A 26,096-nucleotide genomic window follows, 5' to 3' on the forward strand; every position below is an offset into this window, starting at 1 on the left:
CGAAAAGTATCAAAGTATCTTTGTTAATTCAGCTTTCACCACAGGGGCGGGATATCCTTGGAGACCGAGAAAACTGAAAGCGGCACGACTAGCAGACTTCTCGTAACACAGGCCAGATTGACCGACAGCGGAAATTACACGTGCACTCCTAGCAACGCGAATCCTGCTAGCGTTATGGTACACGTTCTCAACGGTAAGCTACCTTATTTTTTACATATATATATATACTCTTTTACCTTTTCATTATGTGTACGTATCATCTGTGTACGTATCAAAAAGAAAAGAATTTAATCTCGAATACGTACGTGCACACATATCTCGTATATTTAAAAATATTTTTTGATAAATAACAGAGAAAGAATGAGAGACGAAAACGTATTCGTTTTGTTTATGTTCTTGACCACTGACAACTCGGAATGTCGCGCATACATTTTTAAAGTTACGTAGCAGCTTCATTTAATCTCAACATATTACCGATCCACGCATTCGAGAACGTTAAATGAAAAACAGCGGATAAGGGAGAGGAAAGGAAGAAGAAATAAAAAAGGTAGGACACGGGAAATAGAAAGACCAGTAGACGGGAAGAATGAAAGACAGAATATGGTTCAAACGCAAAGTCCACCCCGTCATTATGGGTCTTCCCTCTCCCCTCTCCCCTTTCCTCATTTTCACCCCTCTCTCTCTCTTTCTCTGCATTTTCTCGTTTATCCACATTTATTTTCACCGTCACATCGTTTAACTGTTTTCCCTATTGAAATGTCTTTCAAATCCAACGAGCATGAAACTGTAAATATTTCTTTTTTTTTTTTCTTCTTTTCTATTTTTTCTTTTTGTTCCCGAGCAAATTAATGCTCCGGATGTTGGTTGGCAAAAGAGAAACGCAACAGGATACACGACGGACGCACCCGTAATAATAGTGCCATCATTAAGGTTCGATAAACTCGGGAGAGAGGACAAAAATGCGAGTACCACGGCAAAGGGAATTTCATTTCCGCGCGTCGGGTTAAGTGTCTTTTTCAAAAGAAACCAAGAGAAATAGAGAGAGAGAGAAATTAATAATGATTTAAAAAACTACCAAAGAGACGAAAAATTTCTCACCATTTTTTATCGAAATTTATTATTACGTACAACAAAATTGAATTTTAATTGAACCGAATTATCATTCGTAAAGGGAACAATAAATAAACAACGCTAAGTCACTCGTGTGTTAACTGCGAAACGGAAGAAAATCTCGGGAAAAATAATCAAAGGTAGAAAAGGTAGGACGTGGAAAGTAACCAAACTCGCAAAAGAGTTTTCTTCATCCTATAAACGAAACTTTGATGATCTTCCACGCAAGTAGGACAATTTAAAAGTTGAAGAAGCAAGTTTCTCTTTGCACTCGACGATTATTCGACAAATTCTCTCTCTCTTTGTATAATAATGGTTGATATGGGAGCCGCGGATCTCTCTTCCAGTGGAGTGGGGGGGAGTGGGAGTGAGGGGGGAGGGTTAGATGAAACTTTCAACGGGGTCCTACAAGTTGTTAACGTGCCACGAAGTATGACAATTCAAAAGGAAAGCTATAGCTGCCAACCGGTTGGTTGTTCATTCATCAAGCATTGAAATTTCCTTCGTTGCTGCTGCTGCTGCTACGTTTGACGTGGCCTTATATATTTGGGGTCCGTATATTGGGTCAGTGCCAAGTTATTCGGGCTTGGAGAACTCTCTCGCGATAACACGCGCAATATCTTGTTCGGCAAGTTCGACATTCCGGCCCTGTCGATCGGACACGGCTCGTTTGCCAAGAACATGAGCTGATGTTACGCCAAGGGAGAAGATCTCTAACGATAAGAGAAGAAGAGAGGGAGAGAGTTGTTTCGCGCTCGAACGAAGATACGTGTAGAATGGGGGAAAGTGGGGGTGGGTATTTCTCGATCGTAATCTCAATAAGGGGAGGAAAACATAGTAATCTTACGTGAAATAATTTTCTATCATTAAATCAGGATTCTGGTCTGGTTATATTGAAAACTAGTTAAACGGTTGATGATATTACAGATCGTTTCGTATTATTTGATATTTAATAATCCTAATTTGTGTTTGTTTTCCATTACTTATTAACGGTTCGTAACAAAAGAAGAAGACCGGTGTATTAGGTAAAGTAGTTTGTGCATGCACAATATATTCCGTCGGACGATATTGCTTTTCACAGAATAAAGCAATTGTTCTACTAATTGCTAGATAATACCTTCTCATTAGATCTATTTTCTATGAACTCGGACGGGAAAGATCACGTAACCTAACACGTGATATCCCCCTTCAATCCAGTGGAATACTACCACCACCGCGTGCGTGCGTGCGTGCGTGCGTATTGCATGCCTCGATGGAAGTTAATGCACGGCAGTTCGTCTGCATAATTAATTCACAGGTAACACCGTTCACCCGAATCGTCCGAACCCCGACCGTACGTACACCTACGCACTCAAGCACGCACGCACGCACACGGTCAAAACAACTAAACCGAACCGACCGATCAACCGATCCTCTTCTACCCGCGCCGTATTGGTCATCTGTGTTATTTCAAACACAGCTGATTACTCCGCGAAATTGACCGCAAATTTCGATTATTTCGCGATAAACTTTGGTTTATCCGAGAACACCAGCCCGCCACCGCTTGCACACGCTCGCTCGCCTACCCTATTAATGCAATTACTGAAAACCCTCTCGGTTTTAGTTTGCTTTCGTTACCAACCCTTTTGCTTGGTATTCGTCATTTTTCGAGACACCCAACAGATTTTGTCGGAACAAGCCACCGATGCTACGACTATTTCATTTTAATCGTTAACCCGATAACCAATAACTGTATTTTGAAACAACGAAATCTGATCGATGCAGTTTTATCGATCTTGTTTACGATTATGCAATTACTTTCTCTCTCTCTCTCTCTCTCATTCTGTTCATTCCTATATCCATACATCAATGTTCGAAAATCTTAAATTTCATCAATTTGATTAAATGTTGAAATTAATTCGAATAACAAAAAGAACCCCATATCGAACTGTCTTCTAAGAAATCAATTAAATTTACATATATGTGGAATGCGAGCGCTTCCAAGCCAAACACTTAAATAGGCATTCGTGAGGAGACTGGACAGTGGACCCTGGATAGCTCAATGGTTAAAAGCAGTCGTCCGGAAAGCGGAAGATCCGGGTTCGAGTCCCGGTCCTCCACTCAGTCCAACGGCCCAATTTTTTTCAGGAATCCTACATATATGCATAACATACTACGATAGATTGTTTAACTACCAGAAAAATCAGTGTTATAAATTGTGTTTTCTCAATGATGTTTCAGGTGAACATCCAGCAGCCATGCAACACGGTGGTAGTTGCGGCATATTCTGTTCCGTACCGATCATCCTTCTATCCGGTTCTACTCTTCTGATCTCGAACCTGCTAAGGTGAGCGGTCCCTTGTTGTGTGAAACATCGAAGCTAAACAAGATATTAGATATTAGAAATGAAGAATCGTCCTAAAAGAAAAAAAAAAAAAAAAAAAAAAGAGAATATTAATAAGGGAAAAAGGTAACTACGAGAATTTAAATCGATATCGAATAATGATATGATAATGATAATAATAATAATAATAATAATAATAATGAATGAAGAAGAGGAAAAGAAAAATACATAAGAAATGAAATAAAAGGAGAAAAAAGTAAAAATATAATCAAAAAGTAACATTAATCGAATCGAGAATAAAAGAAATGGGATAATTCGAAAGACAATTTCGAATGTGCGATTGACGATACGGGAGACAAAAATAAATAACGCGCACACGAGTGATTTGCTATGACAACCCTAAAAGGATACGTAATTTTAGTGACAAACAAATTCATACTTACGAATGTAATATCGTATTACAAAATCAATAGTCGGACTAGGAACGAAACCTAACGAACGAATTCAAAACCCTAATTTCTCCGAAATAAGATTGTAACTGCCAGTACGTGTGTTGTTGGGGGAGAAAAAGGGAAATATATCAACGATATATTCCCCTTTTTACTATTCATCTATTAAAAATCCTTTTATCATCGAATCAATTCCAATAATCTAATGAGGGAAAATTCGGGAAGAAATAATGATTCGTTAAGAATCATCGGAATGTGGTGTTTCTAATTGAATTATCGTCGATGATCGAGATCACATTATTATCGGCGTAACCTATTTAAATAAAAACAAATCTAGATAGTGGGATAAGTTAACATTTGTATATATAAAAGCGGATGTTTGGATGTTGTTATGGTTCGACGTAACCTCGATGTACAGACTAAGGCGTTTATATATAAATATACATATTAAATATATATATAAAAATATATATATATATAAATTATAAATAAAAATTATATCCGCGAGAAAAAAGAAGGAACGTTCGTTCGTTCCGTAACGTTAAGTTCGAAACTAGCGTTGTATATATATATAACTTATATATCTCTGATCGATCACATTATCGTAAACGCTCATCGCTTATCGCAGATTATAGTTAAAGTAAGAGAAAATAATCACACACACACACATGCTCGACGATTTTCCGTTCTTTTTTCTTCGATAAAACAATTCTATAATTTTTTTTCTTTGTTTTCCCCAAGCACGTGTTTGCCCCTATCTAATTATTTCTACATTGAGTTGAAAAAAATATAGATTTTTCTTTTCTAATTCTAAATTGTTTATTAAACGTTGAAAAAAAAACGTTTAAATAGAAAATACGATTGCTGGTTGTTGTGTCGTCTCTCTAATATTTTACATATCTTCTCTCGTTAAGAACAACGGCCTTCGATCCGTGGGTTTAAATCGTAAAAATATAAATGTCGAGTTTAAATAGTAGAAATAATCAAATCGTAACGAGGTGTTTATAGTTAAAAAAAATAAATAAATAAAAGTAAAAGTAAAAGAAAAGTAAAGTAAAGAAAAGTAAAGAAGCGCTTTGAGTTTTAGTTCTTTTTCTCGCAAATTTTATTTTATATTATTATATTATATTTTCTTTTCTTTTTTCTCTTACTCTCTTTTTCTTCTTTTTTTTTTTCCACGTTCCTGGAATATAAAACGAATACGCGTCCCCTCTCGAGAGAGTCAAATTTCCGAATCGAATGCGCGCTCGTTCGAAAACTAGATAATCGAATACGTAAACGTAACGTAAAGATAGAACTTAATTATTTGCACTATAGCATATTCCATTAGATATATATAAATATATATATATATAATAACGATTTAAAAATATAAAATTAACAAGAACGAGAAAAAAAAAATGAAAATCAACAAGAACAACAACAACAACAACAACAAGGACTATCGTAAGGCCTAGAATCATAAGACTACTTTACCTTTAAAATTATATAAATTTTTTATAACCTTGTGTGTAATCCCGGAGAGATTAGAAGAACGATGATAAGAACAAAATTAAAAAAGAACAAAAAATAAAAATAATAAAGGGTGCGAGAACGAAACGGAGATCGTAAGAATGTGCGAATGATAAACCGGATCGTGATCTATTATAATAATTAGTTCGTTGTATAGTTTATGAAAAAAAAAAAATAGAAAAAGATTAAAAAAAGAAAGAAAAAAACATTGAAATTTACGTCGTTGTGAAAGGACAATATCTTTAGAATCAAAAAATGAGAAGAGGAAAAACGTAAACCCGAAAAGAAAAAAAAGAAAAAAAAACACACAGAGGGAAAACTTCTTAAAAGCGATATCGAACGAGAGAACTGCGATTGATTGATTAATTGATTGATTGTTTGAATGATTGATTGATTGATTGATTGATTGATTGCAGAATGGTGTGATATATTATAACGCTTTTTGGATTTTCTAATTAAATGATATTTACAAATAATTAATATTGAATGAGATTCAATTTGTTTCGAGTTGAAAGAGTAAGAAGGCATTGAAAAGAAAAAAAGGGAGACAACGTTATGTTATTGACACACGTGTTGCATGATTGTAATAATTAGAGTGTATATTGTGCGAGGGAAAATTATTATGAACGAGGATTGTTCGTTTATTTGTTATAATGCATAACTTGTTAAAAGAAAAAAGAAAAAGAAAAAGAAAAAGAAAGAGAAAAGAACGAACATGAAACAACGAAGATTATTTCATTGGAAATAATTATTGATACGAATTGCGCGAGTGTTGGTTTTTCATTTTTTCGAAACTTTCTTCGTTGATTTGAATTCTATTTTATTTTTGTATTTTTTCAAACGATTCACGATAGCAGCGAAATACGTGAGGGGGGATGGTGGGGGACGGCGAGAATAACAAAAAAAAAAACAACAACAACGGGAATTTGCGGCCCGTTCTCGCACGATTTTTCGCGCACGAAATAATGACGACGGACGAATGAACGTAGAAAGATATCGAGAGATGAAATAAAATAATAACAAAAAATAACACACACACATACATACATACATACACTCACGAGGCATGCATACACACGTATACACAACAAACTACTAACGTGCAAACGATTATAGCTCAATTGTGACACCTAGCTCATTGAATATCTGCGACTCGTATCCTTACCGAAAAAAAAAAAAAGAAATATTGTACACTAATTTAACGAATAAGTCCTAGGGAAAAAAAAGCATTGTATATATTAAAAGAAAAAAAAAAAAAAAAAAAAACAACAAAAAAAAAACATAAGATTCATAATCGACACACACTGTATCACGTTATGCGCGAAAAGAGGTCGACGTAAATTTAAAGAAAAAGAAAAAATAAAAAAAAGGATAAAAAAAAAAACCAAAAATTATGCGAAAACCCGAGTGCAAGCAGCAGCAGCAGTAGCAGCAGCAGCAGCAGCAGCAGCAGCAGCAGCAAACACGAGCAAAAGTGGAATATGAATGATGTTGAAACGAGGGAGGAAGAAAAAAAAAAAGAAAAAGAAGGAGAAGAAGAAGAAGAAGAAGAAGAATACACATTAAATAAAAAGAAATGAAATAATATTAGATGAGGAAATACGAGGGACAGAAAATTATAATGCGGCGAGGAATATTATACTGTATAAAAAAAAGAAAAAAAAAAAAACGAAAAAAAAAGAAAAGCGAAAAAAAAAAACGAAAAAAAAAAAGTAATCATTGACGTGGAAAAACTGTTTGAATAATGTAATGATTATAAAAGCGAATTTCATTCTTTCTTCGCTTCGTGTCCCCCTTTTCCCCTCTTTTTTATTTTTTTTTTCTCTCTCTTTTTTTACCTTTTTTAATCACACCTTTCCCATTTCCCTGACAATTTTCTATTTTTTACCTCTCTATCTCTCTTTTCCCGTCCGTCCGTCCGTCCGTCTGTCCAAAACTCTTTCGATTTCCACAAAATCGTTGCAAACTTGCACGAGGAATATATGCACGCTTGTGCTTTGTGAACAAGTCCGATATTTCACGAAATTCGAGTCCTGTCGTGTCTCGATTTGTTCGCTGACTGATTCTCTCTCTCTGTCTCTCTCTCTCTCTCTCGGTTAATTGTCACATCGATGAAGTTCGAAACACGTGTATACAGAATAGATAGTCGTGCGATCCAGCACGCACGTTTCACGTGCCACCGCATAGATAGGCAATGCCTCGGCATTCTGCGCGTTTCAAACTAAATACAAAGCGCTAACCTCTGACAACTGAAAAACAATACCCGGTGTATACAGGTAACCGGAGTATAAAACAGGAAAAGGATAGTAACTAATAATAGAATATGTTATACATCAAACCCCTTCCTCTTCCCCCCACCCCCTCCGCTCCCTTTGCCCGAACAATTCGACCTGTTAATCGATTCAATTCGTTAATCAATATATCGCGCGTAATAACAATTTATTATTTTAATATTGTAATTTGAAATCGTAACGGAATAATATATATTACGAGAAATGTGTAAACAAAATATAAGAGAGGTAAAAATTATAATTAGCAATTTTGTAAAATTACTTTGTTAAAAAATTCTACCGAAGATGATTCGGACCACGCAACAGGGAAACAAAAGCTTTTACCAACATTTTCCGAAACCGTAAGTAATTATATGTTTGCAAATGTAGTATCAACGTACACCTCCTCTCCCTGCTCATTCGGCACCTATGGATAACAATGAATCGTTGTCAAACGTCATAATCACGATGAAAATCACGAAGCATTGTCTCTTCGTTACAATGCGGAAGCCCACACGAATCGTATACGTTAAATAATGAAAGACGAGTATTTCGAACTGGAGTTATTGTTGCTTTTAGTCCCGTGAATTCATGGATTTTTCTATTTTTTTCTTTTTTTTTCTTTCTTTTTTTTTGCTTTCAACGCAAACACTAGATAACGATTAACAAACACCGGCTGGGTGGAATTGTTTTTTAAATGTACGCGTGGCTTACATTTGCCGTCTTGTTTTCATTATTGTAACGCGTACTTTGAAAAAGAACAAAAAAAAAAACAAAAAAAAATATACAAAACGACCAAACAAAAATCTCTGAACGTCGATTTTGGTGAGTGCATTTTTATGAAAAATGCAAGTACCACTACTACTACTACTACTACTACTACGCGTATTACAGGATAATAGTCTCTCAACAGTGATTATATCGTCGATCAAAATCCACAATTTATAATACAATATCTCTATTTTTTCACCGGATTAACAACTGACCGTGATGATGTGAACAAAAATTCAACGCATCGGAGAATTGACCTTTTTAAGGGAGGATACTCCCTCCCCCAATGCTTTTTCTTTTCCCCTCTCTCCGTAGCTTTCATACTTTTCAATTGCGAACAAAAAATTGAAGGCAAGAAAGGAAAAGAAAAAGAAGACACGACCGAAGACCCGTCCGGTGGAAATAAAACGTCAACGTTAGAATCTCAGGAGAAAGAAAAGGAAATGGAAAGCAAGAAAGGGTGGTTGGTTGGTTGGTGGAATCCTAGGAAGTAGTAGATAACGATCGGCGAACAAAATCGCGCGTGATCGAACGACGGAGGGGGGAAGTACGGGAACGGGGGACAGGGGACGGGGGGTTTCTCGTGCGACCGATAAAGTATCAGCCGTCTATCCGGTCGTGTTTGTCGATATTTTATCGGTTTAATTGTTTTTCGATAGCCAAGAGCCATTCGAGCTTTTCACGGTGCTGCTACGGTTGAAAGGGGTCAGCGAACCAGTCATGGGGGGTGAGAGAGAGAGAGAGAGAGAAAGGGAGAGGTTGGGGTTGGGCCCACCCCCTAGAAACCTCTCGCGAGGGGGGTCACAAGAGAAGGGGAGAATCGAACATGGATGGAGTAGACGAACGAGAGAGAGAGAGAGAGAGAGAGAGAGAGAGTAGTTACTAGCGCGTTCGATGCTTCGGCTATTCGTTACAACGAAATTGAATCGCACGTTAACGGGGCAAGATGGCAAACACTTTATTGGCAAAACAATTTTTTTTTTCCTAACCCTCCCCTCCCTAACCCTCCCTGAACAGCGGTGGAAAACAGCCAGCCGAAATTAGTCGGCACCCGATCGTCACGGATACCCCAAAATTTGTCCTCGAACTACCCCTAGCTTAAAACTACCTTGCGTTGAACAAAACACACACACACACACAGAAAAAAAAATACCCATCGCGTTGAAACGAACCGTTTTTAGGATTTTTTTTTTGTTTTTCTTCTTTCTATTTTTTTTGTTTGGGGGGAGAGTTACACGTATAACGTATACACGGTTACACAATGTGTACTGGCAGCATACGCGGGATGAAGTTTCAAGGTAAAAATCCCCTAACTGTTCTGATTCTCTCTCTTTTTCTCTCTCTCTGTTTCTATAAAATTTGATCCTTTCTTTTGGCAATAGGGGGAAAAATAAAAATAAACAAAAAGAGAATTAAACGATTCGATTTTAGGAAACAAACTCGAAAATACGGTGCTCGCGAGAGCACGCACGAAATACCGATGATCCTGTAATAAGTTGATCTTTAATTCGAACTTTGGCAACGGGAGAATAAAACAGAGAGAGAGAAAGAGAGAGAGAGAGAGAGAGAGAGAGACAGAGAGACAGAGACAGAGAAAGATAGAAACGAAAGATAGAAATACGAGGTATGCGTGAAATTTATCGTCGCTATACGTGGCCACTAACGAATGTGTCCCAGAAGAGCCGAGAAGCAGCTGCCGGACACAATACAGTTTTCCAATTTTCAACTTCCCTCTTTTTCCGTTCGTCTTTCTCTATCCCCCTCCCCCCACCCCACCCCCACCCCGCGAATCTATTTCAGTGTCTCTTTTCCTCTCGGAGTAACTAGGTACCTCTTCGATTGGAGGAGCAAAAACCTCGTTCGATTCGTGCTGACCCAAACATCGCTGGGACGCACAAACCATCCCCCCCTCCCCTTCCTCCTATCAACCACCCACCCATTCACCCACCACCATTTATCGTTCGTTACTCGAGCAATCATAAAGCACGTTGATTCACGGTGTCTCATAAATTTAGTGTTATTTTATCCAGTTACCTTAGCACCGCTTAAGTGCCACCACCGCCTATCTCTTTCCTCTTTCTACCCAACAGCAGCCCTCCCCCTAGCCCCCCTTCCCCCACTGTTCTTCATCGTAACCGAATCGCAAACCTAGGACTGTTAATCTCTTCTCCCCCCAAAAACTGTCGCACGATATCTCTGCTCACGTAACGCGCATTTTAATCGATTAAAACTACCATTACACTGGATACTATTAATAAAGTCGAAAAAAAAAAAGAAATAAAAAAAAGCGATAAGCAACGTACGATAAGTAACACGTCGTTTCCTAGGTTTTTCTTTTTTTCTTTTTATTCGACGTATATTAATCCGTATATCGAATACGTTTGACTCGTGTACGAGTCAATTGTCAATTTTTATTTGATTCCAATCCATTCTCTTCAATCCTTTCTTTTTATTTTATTTTTGCGTGTGTGCGTGTGTTTACAAACGACAAAAAATACGTTCTAGAAAATAATATATTTGTGTTATCCAACGTATCGTTTTGATTCGATTATTAAACGAAATCTTGTTCGTATTGTTTAACGCATTTTTATGTTTTCCACTTTCATCATCATGGAGCAAAATTCAGCGCTTGAATCCGTTCGATCGAGGGTCTGGTTGGCTGGCTGGCTGGCATCGTCGCGCATAATCGTGCACCAATTCTGTCCACCACGTCCACGTCCACGTCCACGTCCACGTCCACCACGTCGTCGTCGTCGTCGTCTACGTCCTGGCCTAGATCGAAAGTTTACGCGAGCGCGTTGTCTTGTTATGCCAACTAAAGGGAAAATCGATATGTTTAATGGTAGCGACAAACTGTGCTGAAACGTTCGTTGTTACACGTACGCTAATTAAAATACGAAAGGATGTTACCGGGAGAATAATAGAAAACAAACAAACAGAGACAGGTAGACGGACAGGTAGACAGACAGGCAGACAGACAGACAGGTAGACAGATAGAGAGAAGGGATTGTTAGTTTCATCGTGTAGTAAAAGGGAACAATGTACAATTGACTGATACTTTCGATTCAATATAAATATAAAAACTATTGAAATTAACATACATACAGGTAACTCTCCTATAACACCATAGATAAATTCCTAGAACATGTTATATGAGATTCAAAGTTCATTATACCTTCGGGTCATTATTCGAACGTAATTTAATTTTTAAATATGTTATCCACAATGTCGTAGAAATACAATGCTGTATCAACATTGATTGAAATTAACATACATACAGGTAACTTTCCTATAACACCATAGATAAATTCCTAGAACATGTTATATGAGACCCAAAATTTATTATTCCTTCGGGTCATTATTCGAACGTAATTTAATTTTTAAATATGTTATCAACAGTGTTGTAGAAATACAATGCTGTGTCAACATTTGTCGCAATTTTTGTATCGTGTTGTAGAAGGATTACTTCTATATATAGTTAAAAAAAAAAAAAGAAAAGAAAAGAAAATATCAGTGAAAATAAGAAAGAAGGAAAGAGAAGGAACTCGATTGAGATAGGAGGAAGATCCTTTTCAGGACAAAATTGCCGGAGCGCCCTCGTGAATTTTATATTCAGAACATTACCATGCCCTGAATTATTTTTCAAGTTTTGGACAAGAGTAGCACAGGGGTTGGGAGGGGTAGGAGGGTAGAGGGGGGGATAGTAACTCTTTCCGCACGAGGTTCTCTTGTCGGTGCCCTCCCCCCTGCCCACGCTTCTCGACCCTTTTGGACCAACTGAGTTGAAAAGAGAGAGAGAGAGATAGAAATTTCACCTTCCATCCTATATACACGAGGTAGTATATATCTGTCACTTCAGTCGACGAACAAGATGGAGTATAAAACTCAAACCAACGACATTTACGTAACGCTTGTCACGTGCACGCGGAGAAACGAGGGTGAGAAAAATGGTGATGCGTTCTCCCACCTTCTTCTATCTTCTTTCCTTTTCTATCCTCTTCTTCCTGCAACACTCCTTCGTCATTCTTCCTCTTTTCCTCTCTCCCCCCCCCGTACCATCATCACGATCATCGACTTCTTCTTCGATGCGATAATGCGTTTAACTTTCAGGCACGAAACATCTTACCCATCTCTTACCCCCGTTTGCGTTTCGCATTTTATATAAGTAACCCCGTTTCTGTTGAGTGCCGTGCTATTTGAGGATAGGAATGTACAATAATAATATTAATAATAATAATGATGATAATGATAATGATAAAAAGTAGAAAGAAATGAAAACTCAACACTAAGAATAAAAATGTCTCGGTATTTTTTACTATGCCATTTTGTTTTACGTGCGACATCATTTACGATGTATATACATATAAATTCGCTTATTTATTTATTTATTTATTTTTGTATTTATATTTTAATACGATCTCGTTCGAGTTAAGAATAATTAAAAATGAAAAAATGAATAATTAAAATAAAAACGAAATATTATGTGCTTAAAATACTATGACCCTGATACATAATGTGCATTAGTTGGTGACTTATTTCTATTAAAAAAAGAAATATATATGTATATATATATATAAAACTAATCTAAAACTATAATCTAATTAACCTTAAACTTAATTACAATCGATTAAGATTTACCCCCTAAATTACGGGATAAAATATTAACGTAAAGCGTGTGAGATCAGAGCTCGCAGGATTTTGTTTTCTCGTCATTGTATCATCTCGCGTGAATTTTACTCATTTGGCCCCTTATTCTGCACGAGACATTTTTCGCTACGTATACATATTGGAATTTGTACGGTGTCCTAATCAAAAAGTATATTATGCGCGTCCTACGGAAACTAAGAAACAAAAAATACAAAATAAAAAGGAATAGGATAAATTGAAAAGAAAAAGAAGAAAAAAGAAAAAAAAAGGAAGAATAAAAAAGAGAATATAAATGACCGGACCGGGGTACTACTACGATACACGATATCAAATTACTTCCGCGTCCTTTGACGCATCTTGCTCACTTTAATCTTACTGGTCCTAAAAGCGTCATTTAAAGAGATGCTATCGCATGTTCGCAACACGGAAAGAAAAAGAAAAAGAGAGAGAGAGAGAAGAACTACCAAAGGACACCCCCCTCCCCCCAATGGCTTAGCACGACTATTACTACTCCCCCCCCCCCCGCCTGCTTTCTAAATTATTTCCGAAGAAAAAAATAAGTTAACGATGAAAAAGATTTAATGCCAGCCCTGCTTATGTGTATTAGTCCTTTTTCTATATCCCCCCTTCTCCCCTCTCTCTCTCTCTCTCTACTACCCTCCACCTCTTCCACCCCACCCCCTACCGTCACTTCAACATTTTAATCGTCATTTCGTTCTTATTAAAAAGTCCTCGGTCTATTTATTCGATCAAATGCTAGCCGACTTTTTGACCATTGGCTCTTGTACCATCGTAATTTCTTTTTTCCACTCTCAAAAGGTAGTCCGTGTTCTTTTAAAAACGCTAATTAAATTAACGACGGGAAACTTATCTCTAATCGGAAAAGGATTTTTAAAAGCAACTTTCTTCTTCGATTGATGCGAAACGAAAGAGAAGTGAATGAAAAAAAAAAAACAAATAAAATAAATGATAAAATAATATAGGTGAGCAATGCGTGTGTTGTAATATTTTAGACGCGTGTTTTGTGTGTGTGTGTATGTGTGTGTGTGTTTATAATCAAAATATGCAAAGTATAACAAAACGGATAGTGAATGCAACGTCGTAGATAATAAATTAGCACAGGCGAGTGGTGTTACGCGATTTCGTTACGAAGAATAAAGAATCGTGTACACAAATTATTGGCTTAAAACGTGAACGACAAGAGATGCGCTTATTTTCTACGTGGAACGACGACAACGTTTTAAGATATCGTCGTCCCCGTTTTCTCGCAATAAAAAATAAAAAAAGAAAAAAAAAATAAAAAAAGAGCAGAAAAAATATTTTACGAGACTCGTTAAAACGCTAGCGTACTCTACCTTTTTTTTTCTTTTCTTTTTTGTTTTGTTTTCTCTCTTAAGATTTGTACTTGTTGGTTAACGTCTTTTTTTTCTTTCTTTTTTTTTTTTTTCGTAAGGTACTCCCGACTTCGATGAAAATTATAATAATAATAGTAATAATAAAAAATATCGCGAAGAGCAACTTAGAAAAAAAAAAAAAGAAAAAAAAGAAAAGAAACGAGGAAGATAAAGAGATACAATAATTACGAATAAGAAAAATACTTTTTTTTTTTTTTTTTTAGTGTTCTTGACTCATAGCGGTAAAGTTTGGCCGTTTCATTCATTCATGCCAGTATTAGAAACCACGACAACGGAAGTAGAAACCCGGACCAGCGGCTGACGTCATTTCCGGAAGAAACGTATCCGGCGTCACGTTGCATGGCTTCCGTACGTTCTCCTGAAACAAAAAGAAAATAATAACATCGTAGCTTGTATGTGTATATACATATATATATATATGTATGTGTATGTAATAATGATACTACTCTTGACTAGGTTATTTGTACCGAACGTGTAACACGGTACACGTTCCTCCCTCCTCTTTTGCCCACCCTTGGCCGAGGACTCATTAATAAATGAGTATTTACCAAGAGAAACGAAACTAAACGAAAGGCAACGTGGAAAAGTACCAAGTTTCATTTCGAACGTACTTAACTTAGTCGCGGTTAATTTCAAATTTACCACCGACGATAAATCTCATTTAATACCACGGGGCACCACCAGCCGTGTAACAGAAAGGGCTGAAGCTTTGAACATCGATATCTATATCTGAAAATGTTGAAACTCTTCCCTTCTATTATATATATATACGTTATCATTTTATCTTCATTTTCCCTTCCATTTACTTTCCCGTAAAAAGAGAAATAAGAACGAACAAATTTTAATTTTTCTTCCGTTCTCTGCAAGCAATCCCCTCCTACTCCCCCCCCTCATCCTCGCAGTTATGAAAAATTTCTAAAACTTTTCTACGAATGATTCAACGACGAGCACGCGATGCTACTTGATGCATAATCTAAACACCTTAAACCCTCCACCCCTCACCCACCTCCACCCCCTACTACTACGTGCTCTTAACATTTTACATTCGAGTAATGGAATATTCTGTTTGCTTTTAAAACGCTTATCTGTTAGAAACGGGGGCTGGGAGAAGGGGAGAAATAAAACTAGCTTAGTTAAATGCAACTTCAAATGTTATGTGATTTTTATCGGAGTTAAGTGTAGGTACTTAAAAAGAGAACAAAAAAATCGTCTCACAAACAGAGATAAGTTGATACACGGGGAAAAATAAAAACTATAAACGACACGTAATAACTAAAAATATGTATCATTCCGTTCAATTAAATTTTTATACGTTACCTTATGTTTTTCATTTCAAACATAACTACACACATTTAAACGTAAAAATGAATTTTATTATTGAAAAAAGAAAGATGATCATATGCGGTTAACCTAAACCTAAGAAAAGTCATTTAGAATTTTGAAAGTATTCAATGTATTCGAACATTTGAGTTGAGGGTATGTGTCTAATAAGAATGACGATGGTTTGGCATTGGTAGGAAAGCCACGTCGTTACCAATACGAATAGTCCAGTCAATAGAGAGACCCGAAGCTAGTGGGATAATCGCTCTTACGTGTGAATAACGGGCTTTAAAGACGTGCGCTCATGGTACCTTGCACTATGTACTATGTACTATGTACTATGTATATATAAGCACCGAATGAAAGAGGAAATAGTGGAAGGGCATATGATTGTCGTACGCACGAGTCAAGTGAAGCACGTGCACGAACGAACGCGTGATATTCGCGTGTGTGAGTGTATCTGTGTGTGAAGGTAAAGCATGCGACGTGCCCTTCGCATTGCTAGAGTAAGCTTCGGTAAAGTGTCCGATGAATCAAATAGGAGTATAAGGGTGACAGAGAGAGAGGGGGGGGGGGTTAAATCCTTGAAGCACGTTCGATTTGCTACCGGCACTGGAACACGATAGTTGGACGATGCGTACCCCCTATTGCTTGCGGTTTGCACAATTTAGTCCGCATTTCAAGCTACGGCAAGTCTACTTAACACTTCCAATGGAAAGCTATGCGACGAAGAATGTCGTTAAATCATTCGTCCCATTAATTTTCTCTCACGATTATTCAACGATCGATGATACGATCGTACGACCTTTCTCCAAGACTTATTATTAAGATCATCGACTATCTTTTGTTCAATTACTCTCTCTGCCAATAATAATTCGAGATTTTTATTATGCTATCGGTTGTTTCTTTTTTCTTATTTTTTTTATACAAATTATCGTTCATAAACTTATTATTGCTAAAAAATGATTTACGTTCTATATTAATATATTAGATTATTAGATTTTATAGAATTATTATTATTAGATTATTATCTATAGTAATATTGTAAAAATGTGATAATTAAATGTAATAATGTGATAATACAAAAATTTTCGTGAAAAAGCGTAAAATGTACATTATTCATTTCTAAATAAAGTAAGGTATCAAATATTGCGTTCACTATCCAATTGAATCAATATGAAATGATAGGTTTAATGTTAACAACGTAAAAAGAGATAGAGCTTTTGGAGTTTCGGAAATCCCACGTGCGATTCACTCGACAACGCTCGAGTCATCGACTCAATTTATGACTACTTTAAAGATTTTTAAATATATATATATGTACATAGAGTAGAACGAAGTGCACAAGTTCACGACGAGTTTAATACCTAACGGGTCCCAAGGCCATCGTTCTACCTATCTCCTGACTCAAAGTCAATTTCTCTCTCTTTCTCTCTCTTTCTCTCAGTCTCTTCGTCTTTAACTTTCTTCTTCCTTGGTCTCTGTGTCTCTTCCACCACTATCTTCTTACACTTCTTCTTCTTCTTCTTTTTCTTCTTCTTATGTTTCTTCCGTGATCACATAATGAAAGACGTTATTAAATTCTACCATCTCAAATAAATCAATGCAGAAAGAAAGAGAGAGAGAGAGAGAGGGAGAGAGAAAAGAGAACAAATTTTCTTCCACGTTTCTCATCAAGATTTGATGAAAGAGATCTTTAAACGATTTATCAACCGTCGCGACTTTCTCATTCTCCATCATTCATTTCTGACAAAATTTCATCCCGCAAAATGTGACTAGCGAGCAATTAGTAATTTAATTTTTCTCTTAATAGCAGGAAGCAAATGGTAATGGTGATGGGAGAAGAGAAGGAGGGGGATGGGGGAGGGGAGGTCTGGTGTTCTACGAACTAAGAAACTAACCAAAAGTTATCGAATTTGAACGTTTCGTAATGAAAACAAATTGTAAACTTGTTCCTCGTACCTTTTTTCGAAAGAATACGAAAAGAATACGTAAATATAAAAATCTAAACATTTTCGCGTCAGAATTATTATAATAATCCGGTAATCATTGGAAATAAAAGAGAAGAAGAAAAAAAGAGAAGAGAAAGAAGAAAAAATACTCCGGGGCTCGTGTTCCCTCATTAAAGACGAGATAATACGATCGATTTTATATTTGAATTATTTACAAAAAAAAAGAAAAAGAGAAGGAAACAAAATAAACAACGAGAGAGAAGGGAAAGAAGAAGAAAAGAAACAACAACAACAAAAATGTGAAAAGAGTGAAAGAGTTAAACTCTTCGCGTTCAAACGAGTTTTCAAACGAGCAGAGAAGAATAAGAGGCAGAAATAGAAATACTTTCCTTCTTCTTCTTCTTCTATATATATATACGAAACGAAATTAAATAAATAAGAACAAAAGAGGCGTACGAAGGAAGGAAGAGGAAGAGGAAGAGGAGGAGGAGAAGCTTTATAAAATTGAACGGACGGACAGAGATGGGCCGGTGCTAAAGGAGTGGCAGGAGAAAAAGGGTAGAAGGAAATGATTCAGAAACGACCTCTCGCCGTTCTTCTTTCCGCGAATGATATACCCGAAGAAGTAGCCGGTCTGCAAAAAGAAGAAAAAAAAGAAAAAAAAAAAAGAAAAGAAAAGGGTGAAGGAAAGGAAAGTGACGGGCCAAACGGGGGGGAGAAGGGCCAGGGGAGAGAAAGGTAACGGTGGGAGGGGGGGGAGAAGGAAGAAGCGGCACTTGATTTGAGAGATAGCGAAATTAAAAGAGGGCACTGGAGAGAAAAACTTTGAACCTCTGTACCCTCGAGACTGAAGAAAGAACGAAAGAACGGGCAGCAAAAAAAAGAAAGAAAGAAAGGAAGAAAGAAAGGAAGAGAAAGAGAAAGAGAGAGAGAGAAGACTGGCAGGTGATGGTCGATGAAAGAAAAGAAGGGATGAAGAACCTTGGAAGCTTGGAAGGAAGGAAGGAAGGAAGGAAGGGAGGGAGGGTGGAGAGACCGATGGGACGAAGTACGAAAACTCAGTGATGTGCAATTAGGAAAATTGAATTCCAGCGTAATTAACTTTCTTAATTAATAGAATCGTGGAATTGTATCTTTCAACTGGCCGACAGAGAAGTGGTCTTGGCAGGCTGGCTCTTCCGTCATGAGAACGTAAGTGACGGGATTCCCGAGGTAGTAGCTGCGGTGGGGTTGGGGGGGAAGAAAGGAAGGCCGAGGAAAAGGTGGAAGGAAACGTCGTCGAGAGTTGCCAAGGGGTGAAAGAGGTTGGAGAGCAAATGCACTGCTGGGTGATGCTGGTGATGGTGGTGATGGTGGTGATGGTGATGGTGGTGGTGGTGGTGGTGGTGGTGGTGGCGGCGGCGCCGGCTGCAAAAGGGCTTGCTTCCAGAGCACTAGTCGTTGTAAGTTTTGATATATGCGCGACGTTATTTACGATCGCATAAGAATTAGCTCAGACAGCCACCGAACCAAGCAAGCAGCAGCCCCCCTCCCCCCCCGTCCACATCCCTTTCGCCTCCCGCCTAACCTCTCTTTTACCACCACCACCACCGCCACCCACCCCCTCCTTCCCTTTCTTCTCTCTCTCTATCTCTTTCGTTTGAAAGGTACTGCTACTATTCGGGGCTTGGTTCGCAACAACAAAAAGTAGTCTTCCTGCTAGCTACTGTACTCGAATCGCCTTTTATCGGCTTACCGAGCTCTGGTCCTATCCTAGCCAAAAATCCGCTGCTGAATCTTCTTCCCCAGGACCCCTCTCACCCCCACCGACCACCCCCTCTCCTTTTTTCCTTTACTTCCGCTTACCGCCCCCTCCCCGGCTCTCCTCTCCCACCGCGCAAATGACTTCCTTTCGTCGTCGTCGTCGTAGTTCTTCTTCGATCGTATAGTTTACGATGGCAAACCACTTTTATCGCGATGCGACGTGTTTTAGTATTCCCTCGAAAGACGATAACCAAACTCGATCGAAACGGAAAGCACGGTAAACCGATGCATAAAAGATAACTGATGAACTAACCGTCCTACTGGGTATAGAAGAGAGGAGACGACGAACGAACTAACGTACTTTTTCCTCCTTAAATCTTCCTTCCGTCAAAGGGTTTGCGAACGATTCTCGATGATACTATGATTTATCGTTTTCGAAGAACCCGAAACCAACCCACATCTCGCGTATTTTTTTTTTAACCGAAGCAAATTACCGATGCTGATGAGTCAATCGTATATATGCTTTCGTCACGTGGGGGGAGGGGGAGGGGGAAGGTTAATCGCGAACGAAAGAAAAATATGCGAGAACGAACGACTACCATTTTATTTTTCCCTGCAATCATTTTCGAAAAAGAAATACTCACGATAATGGAGAAACGCATTCTGCAGATTCGTCCACTCTACACTGAATTCCACCTGCATCGTTTTATCTCTCTACCCTATCTTACCCTATCCTTGTTTATGATTCCCTTTTTTTTTTATCCAACCCTCTGCTGTTCTACTCTCTTTCCTCTCAAAGAAACCCAAACCAGGACTCCTTCTTTTTACAGGCACGTACAACGCATTGGCTTCTTTTTTTCATCTTTATTCTTCTTCTTCTACTTCTACTTCTTCTTCTTCTTCTTCTTCTTCTTTTGCTCTACTTTTTCTTTCTTCCACAACCAACCACGTCGGCTTGCCAGCTAGCTAGGCAAATAGTTTCCGCGTGAATTATTACAACCGGCTTCTCAAAAGTTTTAAGTGTTTCGAGTAATCCCGAGGACGACGCGTGGCGAGCTTTAGATCGGCTCGAAAGGAACGGTTTGTTCTCTCGTATATATACATATATATATATATATATACGTTTTTCGATTTCACGACATACGTAAGTAGCTACGTACACGTTCGCATACGTTTCTAAAAATGCGAACATTTTTCTACAGAAACGAACGAACGAACTTTTCTACGACGATTTAAGAAATAAGCCCCGCAAGAAGCTTTCACTCTTACCTATTTTCCGCAAAAATCCCTTTTTCCAACGAATTGAAAAATATCTGTATTATATCCAACAATATATTTTATATATATATAAAAATAAATAAATATATATATAATAAATTATAATATATAATAATAAATTATATATATATATATATTATGAAAGTGGTCCAAGTTAAAATGAAAATAAAATAAGTTTATTAGTTATTTCACAGCACATTATTTTAAATTAAATTAATTCAATGTAACTTTGACGATATTGTTAAAAATGAACCGTTAGATAGTGTTTGTTATTTCAATATTATACAGAATTCATTCAGTGTTTAAATGTAATCTTTCAAATATCCAGAAACAAGAGACCACTTTCATAATTATGGGCACACACATATATATATATTTTATATGACGAACCTGGTTCGACTATCAGCATCACGGTATCCGATCTTCCTTCCGCCGGTCTGCACGAATACTTCCCCGTATCATTTTCCGTTAAAGCAGCCAAAGTCAATTCGGAAACTGTCTGTGCCGCTCCTTTTTCAGTTTCCACATTTATACCACCACGAGCTGCCTGAAAAAAAAAAAGAAACAAAAGAACACCCCGTTCGCCACCCCCGCCCCCCTTCGCTAGGTTTTTTTTACACAATGCTTTCGACGATCTTTCAATGACGAATAGGATTAATCGGTTTTTTTTTTTATTTTTCTTCTCGCATGTGGTGGAAAACCAGATGCGCGGTAGGAGGAGGAGGAATAGTGTCGGAGCTTTCGCTACGAATGAATGACTTCGATTTTTTTCTACGCAAAACCGAAAAAGAAAAGGGAAAAAAGTTGTATAAAAAGAGAAAGAAAAAAAAAGAAAAAAAAAATTGAACGCTTCGATAGAATCGGCCCGCGAAATCGTTATTACACATCGACGTTCATGAGCAGTTCGAAACGTACCCACCAATCCCTTCTCCCCCACTCGCGCACACACCCCACACTCGTCTCTCCCAGCTAGATGAAAAACTCGAACGAGAAAGGACAGTGTTGAATCTAGAAAAATTCATCATTCCGCGTATGTCTACCAACGCGAAAAAGGGGGATGAACGATGTGCGAGTCGTGGAATGATCGAACGGGGTGGGAGGGAGGGGAAACGTAAACGAAAAATCCGCGAAAGACAGTGGGGACGAGAACAAGAAAAGAATAAAAAAGTAAAATAAGAAGAGTCGAAGAAGAAGGAAAGAAAACACGTGACCCACATTCGCAATAATGATTTACGAGATTTCTCGCTTTACCCTGGGTGCTGCTGCTGCTGCTGTCTCGTGACAGAATTTTTTTTCCTAATACCGATAGAAGCATCAAAACCGAAATTTCATTAAAGAGCAGTAGCAGCACCACCAACACCAACCAGCAGCACCAGCAGCAACAGCACGTCGTCTATTCGTGCCGATAAAATTTGGAACGTGCCGAGAGCACCGACATTACCTGGAATGTTAGGAGTTTGTTATCCCGAAGCCATTGTACACCCCTGATGGGACGAGTCTGATATGGAGACGATATGACGCATCTTAGGGTGATCGTCGACCCCGATGACACCCTTTGCTCCCTAGGACCCATTATAGCCGCCACTGGTGCCGTACTTTCGTAACCTGAAAGTCATGTTCCAGCAAATGTCATACGTCACTCAGGAAAATTCGATGACCCTTTCTATCTATCTATCTATCTTTCTACCTATTTTTTTTTCGTATTGAAACTTTAATCTGTTACAACTGTCGTTCGATCTTATGCGAAATATGTGCCCGTAATTATGAAAGTGGTCTAAGTGAAAATTAAAAAAAAAATATATATATATATATTAAACTCAATGAATTCAATGTAATTTTCACGATATTGTCAAAAATGAATGATTAGATAGTGGTTGTTATTTCAACATTATATGGAATTCATTCAGTGTTCAAATGTAATCTTTCAAATATCTCGAAACAAGAGATATATGACTCAGACCACTTTCATAATTATGGGCATATATAATTTATTTTTGATAGGTATAATTATGAAAATAAATTTGATTTAAAAATGGAAAGAAGTAAAGGTAGAAAGGAAAGAGAATGTAAACTCAATTTATGGTAAAAGGTAAGTAAAAGTGGATAATACTAACAATAATTCTACTCGCTAAGAGATACTATTTATGTCTTTTTCTTCTTCTTCTCATGCTAATGCATCACCACGTTACTACTTGCTCGTTCGTCTTTCTTCTCCTTGTAACATAATTCCTTGTAACAAGGAGTCTTTCTCGTTTAATGGCGAGTCTTCTCGATGAAATAACGTTCCAAAAATCTTTCCTTAAGTTTCATTTAGATTAAACATTAATCTTTCGACAATTTCGAGTTAAATATTTGAATCGGTTTCTATCGACGTTTATAACGATTGCATTTTTTATTCGAATTGAACTCGCGTTATTAGAGATAATGAAATACTTGCTAATACTTTAATTGGAGCAATTGATAAAAACAATGTCACGTAGGATCGTTAAAATATAAAGAGACTAATGAGATCATTTAATTTCAGTTTAATATACTTTGCAGAGTTTTATTTAAATGATTTATGTATTAATCAAATTGTCGCAATCTAATAAATAATTATATTTAATTAGATAATTATATATATGAGATTAAATAAACAAATATTATCTTGAAATTATGATTTACGTTTTAGAAATAGTTTGGTATAAGAAAATATAGTTAGTTACAATTGAACAACTTTTCATTAATGTTAATAATAATTCAATTGGAATATTAAAAAAACGTTTTTCTCGTAAATTGTCATCAATTTCTCATCACTTTTTCCATCAATTGAATCTAAATATTATTTCAATTAATACGACAGAGAATGAATGTGCACAATGATAAGAAAGAATATTATTAAAAATATAAAAGAGATATATATGCTCGGTAACTTCGTCCAAAAAAAAGAAAAAAAGAAAAAAAAAAGCAAATACAAAACACTGGGGCATCGTAGTCGGAACGAAGAAATATTAAGCATGATATTTTGTTACACGAAGTAAAAAAAAAAAAAATGTAAAAAAATCAGATTGCGAAGAAACGAAAAAGGAAATGCATTCCTCTCTTAGATGAAATTCAAGAAATGCGTATAGGATGAACAAAAATTCATTTACTTTTCTACCCTACCTGTGCGTCTTCTCTTTGTCCATTACAGAAAAACAAACAAAAAATTATACTTAAGTAGAGACTTCATAAATATATACATATAAATATCTAAAAAAAAAAAAAGAGGAAATGAAAGAAATAACAAGGTCGTCATTATGAAATAAGTAGAAGGTATATAATGGATAAAGAAAAAAAAAAAAAAAAAGAAACGTCTACTTTCTTGACAACTTTCCTTAAACCTACCCTTTCGAATGAATATCTTTCTTTAAAAATAACAATGAGTCAGCAGAGTCGGGGGTGTCTTTTCTATCTACGTGCGTACCTACCAAAGCATTGTTAGCTTATACTCACTCTCTCGGAAAGAATAGCAAAAAAAAACACAAAAAAAAAAGAAAAAAAAAAAGAAAAAGTAAAAGTTCCGCTTTTTTTCTTTCGCGTTTCTCTCATTTCTCGCACTTTTTTTTGTATCCATAGTAGTAGGAATGGGTAGTAACAATAATAATAATAGTAATGGGTAGTAGTAGTAATAATAGTAATAGTAAGTTTGTCTTTCCGGATGATTTCCCATGGAAACGTAATTAGTGATTCCTCCCTTTCTTCCTCCCTCCCCCCGTATGTTCTCACACGATTTCCGTTTTCTGTTCGTCGTATTAATATTACAACTATCCCATCAAAATCACAGATCCCACTGGTGGTTCGGCATTTACGTATAAAACTCGTTAGAAAGTTTCAAATTCATCGATCGTATAATTTCGAGTTTAGAATGTTCAGACGTTAAGGATATACCTCTTTCTCTCTCTCTTTTTCTATATATGTGTGTGTGTGTGTGTGTGGACCAACGAACGATCGAAATTCACTTGGATAACTTCCAAAGATAGTAAGTCTCTCGTAGTTTGAATTCAATCAACGAACGGACATTTTTTGATATCTCTCGGAGAACTTTCTTCTCTGAAAGAAAAAGGAAGAGATCTTTGAGACAAAACAACCAAAAAAAAAAAAAATCAAACAAATCGGAAAGATCGAGATTATTATAAGGTTTTTCCTAATCTGCATTTCGTTAAGTTACATTTGGGTGGTGGTTTTTCCTTGTATCCGTCTTTTTCTTAAATTAATTAGTCAGTCGAGAGAAAAAAAAAAAAAAGAAAAAAGAACCTTTGGCTCCGTGTTAACGTTCGACGAATAATTCGATAAATATTTAAAAGCTCTTTTATTAAAAACTTTTCTCCTACCTTTTCGAGAATATCATTATTTAAAACCGTACTACTACCACTACTACTACTACTACTAACACTATATCTTTATAAATCGTTACAGAGAACGGATGACATTATTTCATCTTACCGAGAGAGAGAGAGAGAGAGAGAGGAATCGTAATCTCAATTCATTTAACCGAAAAGACATTTTCTCACGACGTCTCGTCGGCATATTAAAACGCGACCTACTTAAACTCACAGTTCGTGGACTCGAGACGAGAAGAAGAAGAAGAAGAAGAAGATATCTTTCCTACAAATTTGAGTTTGAAGTGCGAACAAACAAGGACGACGAGTTGCTGCTGCTGCTCCTCGTCTACGACAACAGGAGAAAAAGAAAAATAAAAAAAAAAGAAAGAGAGAGAGAGAGAGAGAGTGTCGAGAAAAGGTACCTCCTTCTCGGTACTACGCGGTGCTGTAATAATTCATTAGTGTTCGTGAGAAAAACAATGGACGGGAGAAGTGCCAGTTAGAGGGGAAAAAAAAAGAAAAAATATAAGAGAGAGAGAGAGAGAGAGAAGAAAGAAAGGGTCAAACAGAAAGAAACATAGAAGAAGATGATGAACGCAGAGTCCTATGATATTACTCGCATGATAATGTCAGGGATACGCATACATTACTCGAGAAAAAGAACTTAGCCAAAGACTAATTTAACGTAGGTGCACTCTCTCCTCTCTCCTCTCTCCTCCTCTCTCCTCTCACCTCTCTTTTCTTGTCCCTTGATAACTCCGATGAGTCCTGTTGGTTGACTGAGAAGAACCAACGAGAGAAGAAGGATGCTAAGAGAGAAACAGGGGGACAGGGGGTGGAGAGGGGAAGAGGGGGAGAGGGAAAAAGTGAGAGGAGATAGAGAGACCGTCGGTAAGGGCAGTACCGCAGGACTAGAGGGATTAAGGATAATCCTATTAGACTTAAATTAATCCCACAGGAACT

At 37.1% G+C, this 26,096-nt stretch overlaps 2 protein-coding genes and 1 long non-coding RNA gene across 15 annotated transcripts in view; 2 read left to right on the forward strand and 1 right to left on the reverse strand.

Moving 5' to 3' along the window:
- The window catches only part of LOC122522184 (lachesin-like), a 147,044-nt gene extending 143,403 nt beyond the window's left edge, over positions 1-3,641 (forward strand). For 5 of the 7 annotated variants that reach the window (XM_043643018.1, XM_043643024.1, XM_043643019.1 and 2 more), the window contains 2 exons: positions 33-193; positions 3,331-3,641. In XM_043643018.1, coding sequence (XP_043498953.1) covers positions 33-193; positions 3,331-3,440 — 271 coding nt within the window. In that variant the 3' untranslated portion in view covers positions 3,441-3,641. The remainder of the gene's footprint in view (positions 1-32; positions 194-3,330) is intronic. The other 2 variants (XM_043643023.1, XM_043643025.1) reach the window with 1 other exon arrangement.
- An 11,004-nt stretch (positions 3,642-14,645) lies between these two features.
- The window catches only part of LOC122522185, a 62,269-nt gene continuing 50,818 nt past the window's right edge, over positions 14,646-26,096 (reverse strand). For all 7 annotated transcript variants that reach the window (XM_043643031.1, XM_043643028.1, XM_043643027.1 and 4 more), the window contains 3 exons: positions 22,232-22,395; positions 21,181-21,337; positions 14,646-14,855 (listed from right to left, as the gene is read on the reverse strand). In XM_043643031.1, the coding sequence (XP_043498966.1) occupies positions 14,743-14,855; positions 21,181-21,337; positions 22,232-22,395 (434 nt within the window). In that variant the 3' untranslated portion in view covers positions 14,646-14,742. The remainder of the gene's footprint in view (positions 14,856-21,180; positions 21,338-22,231; positions 22,396-26,096) is intronic.
- LOC122522188 lies at positions 19,145-25,278 on the forward strand. The gene is made up of 2 exons (XR_006305001.1): positions 19,145-19,211; positions 25,228-25,278. It is a non-coding gene; the product is annotated as an uncharacterized LOC122522188 (long non-coding RNA).

The sequence above is a fragment of the Polistes fuscatus genome, unplaced genomic scaffold (genome assembly GCF_010416935.1).
Source record: "Polistes fuscatus isolate 324 unplaced genomic scaffold, CU_Pfus_HIC Scaffold5, whole genome shotgun sequence".
NCBI classification, from domain to species: Eukaryota; Metazoa; Arthropoda; class Insecta; order Hymenoptera; family Vespidae; genus Polistes; species Polistes fuscatus.